Source organism: Pelobates fuscus, chromosome 10 (assembly GCF_036172605.1).
Source record: "Pelobates fuscus isolate aPelFus1 chromosome 10, aPelFus1.pri, whole genome shotgun sequence".
Lineage (NCBI taxonomy): Eukaryota > Metazoa > Chordata > Amphibia > Anura > Pelobatidae > Pelobates > Pelobates fuscus.
In genome coordinates, this window is record NC_086326.1 from 65,151,224 (window position 1) to 65,164,122 (window position 12,899).

The following is a 12,899-nucleotide window of genomic DNA, read 5'->3' on the forward strand; positions in this document are numbered from 1 at the left end:
ACAGCACACATTTTTTTATAACGTATGAAATCAGTCGTGTGTTAAGTAGCATATAAGTAAATGATAACAGGTCTGCAAGAGTGTCCAGTACAGGTAGCTAGTCATATAATGGTAAAGGCATGTTAAAGGCAGCGCTCGTTGTACAGGAAACAATGCAAATGCATAGGTGAATAAAGCTGCGCGCTTGCCATATACGTTATGCTAGACCTGGATGTCAGGAGTTTAGAGTCAAGCTAGTATGGTGGGACAAGTAGTAGTTTGTCATATGTAGTAGACTAGGCAGAGCAAACAAGCTAGGCAGGTAAGTACATGAGGTGCCATAAGTTACTGAGCAAGATACAGATTGAAACATAGATTAGTATAGTTCAACTCTGTGGGAGACACCCCTGTGGGGGCCAAGGGGTAACCAATACACTGTGTGTTGGCCACTGGTCAATAGTCATAGGAGTTGGAGTCAGAGTCCAACCCAGAGTGTAGTGCTGGCAGGGTATTGTCCCGTGAGATCATTAGGTCTGTGGAGTTCCTGCTGTCTGTCAGCCAGGTGCTTGAGCCGATACCTGCAGGGGGGAGCATGTCTGCCTCTATGTGTGGTAGTGTAAGGCAGTGGGGAGGGGTGTTGCCGACAGACCCAGTGGGCCTTTGATCGTTCCATGCCCTTTAATCCTCTCCAACCTGGATCATGCTGGGGTCCCGTGCTGTTCTTGGAGGGGTCCGCCGACTTGTCGCGCTGTGGGGTGGAAGTCCTGTGATCTCGGGCGGCGGTGTATCCTCCACTTACGCGTTCTACAGGCTGATGTTCGGGGCCACTTGATCCTCCACTCTGCCTGTCGGTTGCCTATTGGGAGCAGGTATAATCGGTTGCCGACTCCACGCCTCCACTCTCCTCCAGAACTGCTGGCAGATGTTGTCAAATGTCTTCAGGAACCGAGTCTCCCAGTCCAGGGCAAGTACCCTTTCACCCTGCTGAGTTACTGGGTTGTTGGCTGCCATCTTGGACCTCGTGGGTACTGCTTAAACCAAGCGAGATTGTGTGGTGAGTTTGTTTGTCTCCGTGTGGACTGGGATAACTCCCACCGGTCTGAGGGGGGGGGGGGGGGTGCGTGCCTTTCTGAGAGTCTTCGTTGATTGCAGCGGCAGGAGAGCGGCCGCCTCTTCCGCGCTGGCCAGGCTTGTAGGCCGCAGAGGCAGCGTGCTAGGAGCCGGCAAGAAATTTGTCGTGTTTGGCATGAGTGGGTAGCTTATGCTGTCCCCTGGTTCCCGGTAGCAGGCTTTGGGTCGTTGGGAGCTTGCTCCGGTCGGTAAATGGGTAATAACCGCCCCCGGGAGCAGGAGCTGTGATACCATGCGGCTGCTCTGCTCTGAGGTCAGGCCCCGCCCCCCCTTCCTTCAGAATTTTAAACACACGAGAGAGAATTCTAATTTTGAGTATGCTTTCAACACACAGTATAATTTGAAAGCATTTGACATTATTAACACTGGCCACTCCTTTTAGAAGATGATATATTAAAGAATAAACTTCCGAGGTATCCGAGAACTATTTTTTTAAAAAGCAATAATCTTAAGAACATTTTAGCCCCTAGCACCTACCAAAGGAGAGAAGGAAGGATCAAATTCAAGTTGGGTTTCCACACGTGGGAACTGCAAAGTGTGTAGGCATACTTATAGGTCATATAAAGAGTTCACAAGCACCCAGATGTCAGATGTTTTTAAAATCAACAATCATATCTCGTGTTCCTCGACACATGTTGTGTATCTCATCACTTGTGGATGTGGGGCACAATATGTGGGGAGGACAGGGAGAAAAGCCAAAGTTAGATGCCTTGAACATTATAATACCTTAATGAAGTGGTCTGGGTGCCAGGTCCATCTAGGATTAACCCTGCCTGCTGTAAACATAGTAGTTTCAGAGAAACTGCTATGTTTACATATGGGTTAATCCAGCCTCCAGTGGCTGTCTCATTGACAGCCGCTAGAGGCGCTTCCACGCTTCTCACTGTGATTTTCACAGTGAGAAGATGCCAGCGTCCATAGGAAAGCATTGAGAGTGCTTTCCTATGGACTGGCTGAATGCGCGCGTGGCTCTTGCCGCGCATGCACATTCAGCCGATGACATCGGAAGGAGGAGGAGAGTCCCCAGCGCTGAGGGAGCCCGATGCTGGAGAAAGGTGAGTGTTTAACCCCCTTCCTCCAACTTCAGCCCGGCGGGAGTGGGACCCTGAGGGTGGGGACACCCTCAGGGCACTATAGTGCCAGGAAAACAAGTTTGTTTTCCTGGCACTATAGTGGTCCTTTAAGGAAAAAGATCACTACACATTCAGTCCCTATGCATTGTAATTCTTGTCCTTTTAATAATGATCTTAGCTTTATAGCCATCGAACAAGTATCACTAGACCAAAGAGGAGGGGATTTGGTGTTAAAATTAAGAAAAAGAGAGGGTTTCTGGATTCATAAGCTTAAGACCTTACAGAGCGGTATGAATGCAGATTTCGATTTGGTGTGTTTCCTAAATTAAAATGTTTTAACTAATTTTTTTAATTAGACCTTGTTAAATTTTTATAATGAAAAAATCCTTTCTAAACCATAATTTTTTTCATTACATTTTATATTATATTGACCATCTCAGACTAGATGTTTAGTCATTTCTCTTTATTTTGACCCGTCCTAATTGTTTTTGTGGAGGAGATTTTAGTAGCAAATTATTTCTATTTTATTTTATTTTTAGGGTTACAGATCACCTTATTGTATTCTAGAACTAATATACATCTCTCTAATAAATATATATATATTTTAAGCAATGGATATTCTTTAGAATCCCTTTGACCATATATTGGCGTTCCTTCTAACATTCCATACTTACATTTAATTGACTTATATGTGTATTGATTCATATCAGCTTTTATCTATTCTTTATGAATTTGTATTCTTTATATTATTATTTTTCCATTTATCTGTGTGTATCTTTATATACATACAGGTCATTAGAATAATTGTGTATTAATCCATTTGTATGCAATATTTATCTTTGTATATCGTATTTTTTTATTTGTTATCTTCAAATCATTATATTAAGATAATGATACATGTTTTATTTTGATTATTTATGGCACACTGGACTTTTTCATGAACCACAAATAGAGTTGACAGTCTAAGTACCCACTTCATGAACGCTTGAGTTGGAACGCAAGCTTTTTTTGCCAGTCTCCATGTATTTGGAACGCAGACGTATTCTATGAAACGCACACATGACCGCAAGGCGGTCAGAATCGAGGCTTGGAACGCATACAACAAGCGACAGCTACTTCCCCTCGACACGGACGGGCTTAAGGCATCCGGAGGAGGGGTTATGTGAGATTTTAAAGCCAAGCCGGGCGGTAAGAATGATTTGTACACAGGAGACTGGATCTTCCACTTTGATTTTACCCCTGAGGAAGTCTGAAGCATCAGACTAAACGCGTAGGGTTGGGACTTTTGTAGGAGAATATTTTGTATTCTATTTATGTTTGTTTTTATGTATTTGTAATAAATTCTACTTTCGATTAGAAAGACGTTTTATTTCCTTTTTTTATTTTGATTAAATGAGAATGCTGGTGGACTACCACCAAGTATCCTGACAACCTGAGATATGCCTATGCACCACTGCAATTTTGTAAGTGTTTTAACATAAAGCACAATACCAGGTTACCGATAGTCTGCACTTATTATTATATTACTTTTCTCTCTTACATGCCCATTACGTGGGGAAGACCTTCTGTCGACTTTACTTTCGATGTGCCTTCAATCAAATTTGTTCTTGTGAGTGTAACCTTGAACACCACTTTTAGGGGATATTTTAGATAGTACACCATAAGCTTTGTTTTCTTACTACTGTAGATCTTATATTCTTATATATATTGAGAGGACTGGGAGGAGTCCTGTTTTGTCAGACTCTAAAGTGTGGGGTATTATTATATAGGTAAACTTTTCTTTCTGTTTTTTACCTCCCCACTTTACGTTTTTCCACTTGTGATTTTTAAGGGTGATATTGTTGTATTGTATAAGCTAAAACTTGTATAAGTCCTAATCAGAACTAAAAATATTGGTAAATCATTGTATTGCCCGTTCTCAGCGTTATCTGATTTTATAGCTATACCCAATATCTCCCCATTTTGCTTAAGGTCATCCACTTCAGATGTAGTTACTACTGTGAAATATAGTTTTACATGCATTATATTATAGGCTTCAAGTGTATTCAAGATATTTTTGTGCTTGTAATGTTTGTTTTTTGTTTTATGTTTTATGATGGTCATGAATTTGACCTATGGGCGTTTTCTTTCTGTGTACTGTTCTTGTTACAGAAACATAGAATGTGACGGCAGATAAGAACCGTTCGGCCCATCTAGTCTGCCCAATATTCCAAAATACTTTCATTAGTCCCTGGCCTTATCTTATTGCTAGGATAGCCTTATGCCTATCCCACGCATGCATAAGCTCCTTCACTGTGTTAACCTCTACCACTTCAACTGGAAGGCTATTCCATGCATCCACTACCCTCTCAGAAAAGTAATACTTCTTGATATTATTTTTAAACTTTTGCCTCTCTAATTTAAGACTGTCCTCTTGTTGTGGTGTTTTTTCTTCTTTTAAATATAGTCTTCTCCTTTACTGTGTTAATTCCCTTTATGTATTTAAATGTTTCTATCATATCCCCCCTGTCTGGTCTTTCCTCCAAGCTATACATGTTACGTTCCTTTAACCTTTCCTGGTAAGTTTTATCCTGCAATCCATGGACCAGTTAAGTAGCCCTTCTCTGAACTTTCTTTAAAGTATCAGTATTCTTCTGGAGATACGGTCTCCAGTACTGCGTACAATACTCCAAGTGAGGTCTCACCAATGCTCTGTACGATGGCATGAGCACTTCCCTCTTTCTACTGCTAATACCTCTCCCTATACAACCAATCATTCTGCTAGCATTTCCTGCTGCTCTATTACATTGTCTGCCTACCTTTAAGTCATCTGAAACAATTACTCCTAAATCCCTTTCCTCAGATGTTGAGGTTAGAACTCTCAAATATTCTGTACTCTGCCCTTGGGTATTTACATCCAAGATGCATTATCTTGCACTTATCCACATTAAATGTCAGCTGCCACAACTCTAACAATTTTTTTAGTTTATCTAAATCTTTTGCCATTTGGCTTATCCCTCTTGAAACATCGTGCCTGTTACATATCTTAGTATCATCAGCAAAAAGACATACCTTACCATCAAGACGTTCTGCAATTTCACTTATAAAGCAGTGTAGTTTTCAAATACATCTCATATAATACAGTTGCATATGATACAACACAGCAGATTCTTTGGGAAATACACATGAGAATGTAGTTAGTATTTTATCACAGATTTAGGCTTAATTATAAATATTTACATATAGGCAATGCAGTTCTTAAAGGAACACTCCATTGTCCAAATACTAAAAAAATGTAAACCATTGTATACCCCAAATGAAAACATGTATGCATGTAATAATGCATTTTTCATAGGGGTATATATAAAACAATGTAAACACAAATAGGTGTGGTTGTGGTTGGCGCTTCTTATAATGTATGTAGTGTATTTTTTAGCTGCTATATACACTCTGTGGGTACTCCCAATATCCCACTGTAAGATAAAACACACCGGGAAAAACAACTAAACTTGGGGTCTGGTTGGTGTTTCCACCTTCCAGGTCTCTGGTTTGAGTGTAGCGCTGTATAGATCTATTAGGAAATAAGTATATGTAGACTCACCCCTCTTATTTGCTTGTTAGGGGGTGTACATAAAAAATAAGAGATATATAGAATAATGGTGCAATATTGCATAAACCCAGTCAGTAAATATTTGTAGTGAGTTCTAGTTTACTCACATTTTTTAGAGCCTTTTGAGATTTTAGGCTCTAAACTTCCAGGCTTCCGTGTCTTTAAGGTAGACAGCTTAACCCCTTTTGTTCCCCTCCTTCCTTGAGATTCTTGCTTCAAATGTGTCTCCACATTGTGGGTATGGAAAGGCAAAAGGGAAAAAAAACGGGGACTCTAGGTGTAGTATTTTAAAAAACACTTTTTGGAAGTATATGGATGTTTAAAAGGGTGCTCACCTTTTCCAGAGCCTTTTGGTCACTGGCTCTAAGTTTGCAGGCTTAGTGTCAAAATGGGGTGACACCTCCCCTTACCGGAAGCAAGTGCAGGATACAGTAATATATATATATATATATATATATATATATATATATATATATATATATATATATATATATAACTATTTATTAATTAGTACATTAAAACAACATTAAAAAGTAATACTGGAACTAGAAAATAAAAAATCAATATGTAAAATAATCAGTAGAAGTTCTAGCCGACTGAGGAAGCTAATTACAGCGAAACGCGTCTTGGCAGAAGGAAAGGAACTTCTACTGATTATTTTACATATTGATTTTTTATTTTCTAGTTCCAGTATTACTTTTTAATGTTATTTTAATGTACTAATTAATAAATAGTTATATATATATATATATATATATATATATATATATATATATATATTACTGTATCCTGCACTTGCTTCCGGTAAGGGGAGGTGTCACCCCATTTTGACACTAAGCCTGCAAACTTAGAGCCAGTGACCAAAAGGCTCTGGAAAAGGTGAGCACCCTTTTAAACATCCATATACTTCCAAAAAGTGTTTTTTAAAATACTACACCTAGAGTCCCCGTTTTTTTCCCTTTTGCCTTTCCATACCCACAATGTGGAGACACATTTGAAGTAAGAATCTCAAGGAAGGAGGGGAACAAAAGGGGTTAAGCTGTCTACCTTAAAGACACGGAAGCCTGGAAGTTTAGAGCCTAAAATCTCAAAAGGCTCTAAAAAATGTGAGTAAACTAGAACTCACTACAAATATTTACTGACTGGGTTTATGCAATATTGCACCATTATTCTATATATCTCTTTTATTTTTTATGTACACCCCCTAACAAGCAAATAAGAGGAATGAGTCTACATATACTTATTTCCTAATAGATCTATACAGCGCTACACTCAAACTAGAGGCCTGGAAGGTGGAAACACCAACCAGACCCCAAGTTTAGTTGTTTTTCCCGATGTGTTGTATATATAAAACAGCTTGCTAAAGCTGTATTTCTCGTGTCTGCTGCATTTGCAAGCCCTCCCTTATAACCCGATTTAGACTTTCTCTTGCTGTCCAATCACAGACTTCCCAATGCAGCGCAATGAGAAGTCTTTGCAAGGCAGGTCTCTGGGAAAGTGCTGTTTCTTGAGTTTAGCTCCACTGAGCTAACCAAAACAGGAAGTAACAGGACTGGGTATCTGACAGCTGATGGGTGTAACACGGTTAATTTATAAAAGTGCACATTTCTATTAAATTTTGAACTTTACACATAAAGCATTTCAGCAAGCTAAAGTGCTTTAGGGGTCCTGAGTGTTCCTTTAACTGGTTGATTTTATATTTATTTTTTTGTCTTACTTGACTTTAAATTTAATCTTAAAACATGTGAGATCCCTAAAGATAAAATTCAATTAAGTGTCAATGTTTAAGAGGGACAGTCCTGGGCTCAAATCCCTCTGTCCCTGTGTTCTAGGTACTCAATATTGTTGGTGTGTCTGATTGTATACCAGAGCTTCACAGCAATAATACTTACAGTAATGTGTCTTTAACCCCTTCCCAACCTCAGACATACCAGGTATGACTGACAAAAATCAGGTATTAATGATTGCAAAGAGGCACTTATCTGATTACTGGCGATCCCCCTCCCCCAGCGATCGTAATGTGGGGACTTGCCTGACATCCCAGGCAGTCACTCTGAGGCTGATTTTCACTAAACTGGCAATTGTAAGAAACTGACCAAATAATTGCAAATGTAGTACAAAAGATCAAACTTGGAATAGTATCCAAAAAGGAGAATGTTTTCAATTTGGTTATATTGGCCCTAGCCAATTTCCAATACATCCCAGGTTAGTGATCCGTCAACCTTTTATCATCCATGGAATAAGAGTGGACAGTCCTTGGGTTGAGTATTTTTTTTTTTATAATTCTTTATTTTTGTTGTGCCTTATGAGTTACAAGCAATCCTGTTATGCCACGACAGCAGTCACAGGTATATCAACGTTAACATCGTCATGACAGGTTTAATCTGCACATTTTTTGTGAGTAGGTATGCGTACTAGTACGTGCAATCAACTTTAACAACGAGCGAATTATTAAAAGTTTTGCTTATTAAAACGTACATATCATGGAAAAGTTGGTAGAGGAGAGACAAAGGAGAAGAACAAGGTTTGAGCATACAATCTACGTTCAAGGTTATACTAGGTAGTTCTCATCATTCGCGTTAATATTGTTATCACTCGCCTTGATACCGTCATCTCTCGCTTTAGTGTGTGTGTGACAGGTTATCTCTCTCTTTAGTGTGTGTGTGACAGGTTATCTCTCGCTTTAGTGTGTGTGTGACAGGTTATCTCTCGCTTTAGTGTGTGTGTGACACATATTTTAGTTTTAAATCAGGCTTAAACATTTAGCTTTAAACACAGATTGGAATTATAAGTATGTTAGAACAGTGCTATAATCACGCTATAAACAATTCAAGTAACGTAAATGCATATCATTTAGCTATATCTGCATAGGTGCAGAGTGGCAGTGCGTGGAGTCGTTTAGCTAGTCAGAATTTTTATACCGGCTATCCTAGCTGTCCTAATCATGAGTGACTAAACATAAAACATAATGCTTGAAACTTTGCTTTGCTATTAATCAACTGGGTGAGAAAAATAAATAAATAAAAGATAAAAAATAAATCAAAGATAAATAAACCATCAAGAGCATTGTGCAGTGAGTCCTGCGTTATCAAAGGGGTATTGCCCACTTGTGGCCTGCTTTACATTTCTGCGTCTGGGTACTTTGATGGAATGAGAGTTCAAAGCAGTTCAGACTATGGTTACCCCTGTGGGGCAGTGTTATAGGCCTTTCAGCCTATACCCATTGATGGTAAGTCCTGTGCTCTGTGTCCGCTGGGCTCATCTTTGCTTCCACAGGGCCTGATGTCTCCGCTTCGGGGTTCTGTTTCGGCGGTGTCCCCCATGTGGTGCGGTTGTGCGTTCGCTTGCGGTGTTGTCTGGTATAGGGAGATGCTTGTCGTGTTGCGCTTGTTGCCGTTTCGGTCAGGTTGGGCATGTGTGGGCGTCGTTTGGTTCGGTGCCCCCTTGTGCCGTGTGTGCTGTTGGGTTCGTGCGCACGGAGGGTTTGGTGCCACTTCCCGCCTCAAGGCCCGGCGGAGTCTGTGGTGCCGGACGGCCATCTTGGAGGCACATAGTGGCTGCGCCTCGCTGCAGGACGTATCCATGAGGCCACTATTGATGTAGCTTGGCGGTGAGTCACTCCCCAGTTGTGTAAAGCCTCCCTGAGGCCTGTGCAGAGCCAATCAAAGATTTCCAATGAGGACCTGTGTGTCCTGAGGCTGGTGCTCTGCATTTCAGGCTTAGGCTGTGTGGCCATTGTTGACAGGGTATGTGAATTTGCTGCCCCGCTTTGTTTCACCTTCATCTTGTTTGCGTTAGAGGTGGGAATGGGTTTTGCAGGCTGCTGCTGATTCCCTCGAGTTCGACTGTCGCTAGTGTCCGCCATTTTGGAGGCCCTCACCCCCGGCCTGCTGGTTTTGGCTGTCGGCTCCGACTGCAGGCGTGCAGCAGGGCCAGCTCCATGTGGCGGGGACCGGGATGTCCCCCCTGGTCCGTGGGGGGGGGGGGAGGGTTTGGTGCTTGTCTGTGGTCCGAAGTTGGGAGCTGGGAGCGGCCGCCTTCCCAGCCCGCCTAATCTCGTAGGCCACAAGTCGCCATCTCGGTTCTCCGGCATTGTGAGAGGCATATCGGGTATCTGCAGGTACGTGCTGGTTTCCCCAGGTTTCTGAAATGCAGTGTTCGGGTCCTGTTGCGTATCACCCTCAGATTTTGGGCCGTGAGTGTACCGATCGGCGGGAGCTCCAGCAGAGCACGTCTTGCTCGCTTGCCTGCCAGGCTACGCCCCATCCTTGTGTTGAGTATTAATTCAAGTTATGTTATAAAAATGGAATGCAAGGTTCATACTGAAAATATACCATTGTGACAGTGGATGGCTGTCTTTAGCACAGCCTACTCTTTTTATTTATTTTTAATATGTTGTCTCAGTGTATTTTATTTAAGCATTTTACATATTTAAGATATGTGAACATTATCTAGTAACAATGCATTCTGTTCCAGGTCCCAGAAAGTCTCCAACCCGGTGGTTATGCAGTTTGGACACGCAGAGACCCTTTTGCCCCTTCTAGCTCTGATGGGTCTGTTTAAGGACGAGAAGCCTCTTACAGCTGAGAACTTCAGTTTACAAAGTGAAAGGAAATTTCGCAGCGGCCGTATTGTCCCCTACGCTTCCAACCTGGTGTTTGTGCTATATCACTGCGATTTGGCCGAGAACCCTGAGGAGGAGTACCAAGTGCAAATGCTGCTGAATGAAAACCTTCTGCCATTTCCTCACTCACACCAGTCTGTCTGCGTATACAATGACCTCAAGAAGCAATACAGTCACCTCCTTGAAAACTGCCACGTTACAGAAGAGTGTAAATTGCTGAAAGTTGGCCATGTCTCAGAGGATGAGTTATGATGCAGTTACACATAGCTGTAGTTAACTGCTTATGGTAAAAGAAAATATGGTGGCTTTCTGAATGGTTTTTTTTTTTGTTGTTGTTTTGTTTTTATTTCTTTTTGGAGAGAGGTGGTAATCTTCTTTTTCACAATGCATCATATATAATATTATTAAACATTAAAGGGTTGTTAGTTGATAAAAAATGATAAAGAAAAGAAGAATGTTTTTTTTTCTTTTTCTTTTTTTTTTTTCTGTATAGCTGCTTTTTCCATAAGTGATGGTAGAAGCACTCAAGCGATTTAAAACTCAGTTTCAAGAGTAAGTTTTCTTTAATTGCCTTGTACTTCGGTGAAGAGAACCCTTTGAAATGATACCACTCTTTTTAGAAGTACACTACATATACATATTTCCTATATTCTAAACACAGCTTGACACATAAGTTAAAGTAGCAAGGTTGAATTATATACTGACAGGTTTATTTGCTAAAGTGTAAATTGTCAAGAATTCAAAGAAAATGTTAAAACCTTAGGCTTAAAGGACAACTATAGTGCCAGGAAAACACCCTCAGGGTCCCGCTGGGCTGGACTCTCCTCATCCTTTCCCTGTCGTCGGCTGAATGCACATGCACGGCAAGAGCCGCGCGCGCCATCAGCCAGTCCATAGGAAAGCATTCTCAATGCTTTCCTATGGACGATGGCGTCTTCTCACTGTGAAAATCACAGTGAGAAGCGCGGAAGCGCCTCTAGCGGCTGTCAATGAGACAGCCATTAGAGGCTGGATTTACCCTAATGTAAACATAGCAGTTTCTCTGAAACTGCTATGTTTACAGCAGAAAGGGTTAACCCTAGATGGACCTGGCACCCAGACCACTTCATTAAGCTGAAGTGGTCTGGGTGCCTATAATGGTCCTTTAAAGAGCCGAATTTAAAACAAAACTGAATTGAATAATGATCCAACATTTTTCAGCTAAAATTTGAAATTACCTTTGAATTACCCATCTTGCACTTTTAGTGTCGTTCACTAAACTTTGAATTGTATAGGAGTGAAATCTTAATTGCTAAATATGTTAGTTTTTTTTTTTTGTTTGTTTTTTTTAATCGCTGTAATAGTGATAAAATAGCAATTTTTTTTTTTTAACCACTAAGGTTTTTAAACCTTTTCATTGACCTGAACCTTCTGAAATAGCGGTAGTCAGAAATCTTATTTCCATAAATGCATATTACTTTAAACATTGTGGAAACTCTCTATTCAATTTTTTTTTCTTTCGATTAAATTGGGTTTTTAGCTATCTTGGAATTACTTTGGGTACAAAGGGCATTCAGCATAACCAACCATTCCAAAAAAAAAAATCACTACATATCCCATTCCTAAGATCAACTGAAAATAAAAATGTCACTTACTGTGTTACTTTAAGATGTTATTCAGCAAGCTTAAAATAAGGTACATAATAATCTAAACATTAGATGAAACCTTATGAAGATACTTCAGTTTTGCTTAGCACATTGCATTATCTCCTATTATTTTATTTACATTGCTTAATATTTTCTGTATGTTGAAATTTATATATGTGGAAATCAAAATTCCAAAGTGTGGAAACCAAAGTGACGGGTCATTTTGAATTGCCAAATTTATAAACTGGTGTGTTTAAACAAAGGAGATATATTTGCTGAACAGTGAGTTGGTTGTACATGTTATATCTAGATGACATTTCGGAAAAAAATGTAAACCAAAAGCTATAGGATACGTCGGTGAGAGAATATATTTTTTTTTAAAAACAGTCAAACAAAAAATATGGACATAAAGTAAAGTTGAACCTGTTTTGCAACATTGCTACTGCTGATGATTCACCATTTCCAGTTGGGAGGTTTTACTTAAACAACTGGTCCCCACTCTTTTTTATTTATTTATGTTTTTGTAATTTATTATTTTTTTTATCATCAAGCCACACTGTAGTGAAAGAAAATAAAATTCTGAGTAAGACCACGCCAAAGTACTTCTTATTTCAAACGCCTCTTAAAAATTGGCCGAGAATCAGAATTGCAATGAAATTGATGAAATGTAGGCTCTATTTTATATGTTTATCTCCATAACTATTAAGGCACTATCTTTACTCAATGTTGTACTTGTAAAACATTTGCTGCACAGAGATGGATACTACATGCTGCCTCCCGTTACTATCCAGTAGACTTGCAGGGTTATTGGCTAAAGTGAGCAAAGTTAATGAACTGGAAGAATAGAATAAAGACATTTACCAGTTTTGTTACTTTGA

At 40.0% G+C, this 12,899-nt stretch overlaps 1 protein-coding gene across 1 annotated transcript in view; it reads left to right on the top strand.

Moving 5' to 3' along the window:
- Nucleotides 1-10,767, top strand: part of MINPP1 (multiple inositol-polyphosphate phosphatase 1) — a 90,054-nt gene extending 79,287 nt beyond the window's left edge. The window contains exon 6 of the mRNA XM_063435059.1: nt 10,249-10,767. Coding sequence (XP_063291129.1) covers nt 10,249-10,648 — 400 coding nt within the window. The 3' untranslated portion in view covers nt 10,649-10,767. The remainder of the gene's footprint in view (nt 1-10,248) is intronic.
- Nucleotides 10,768-12,899: the final 2,132 nt, after the last annotated feature.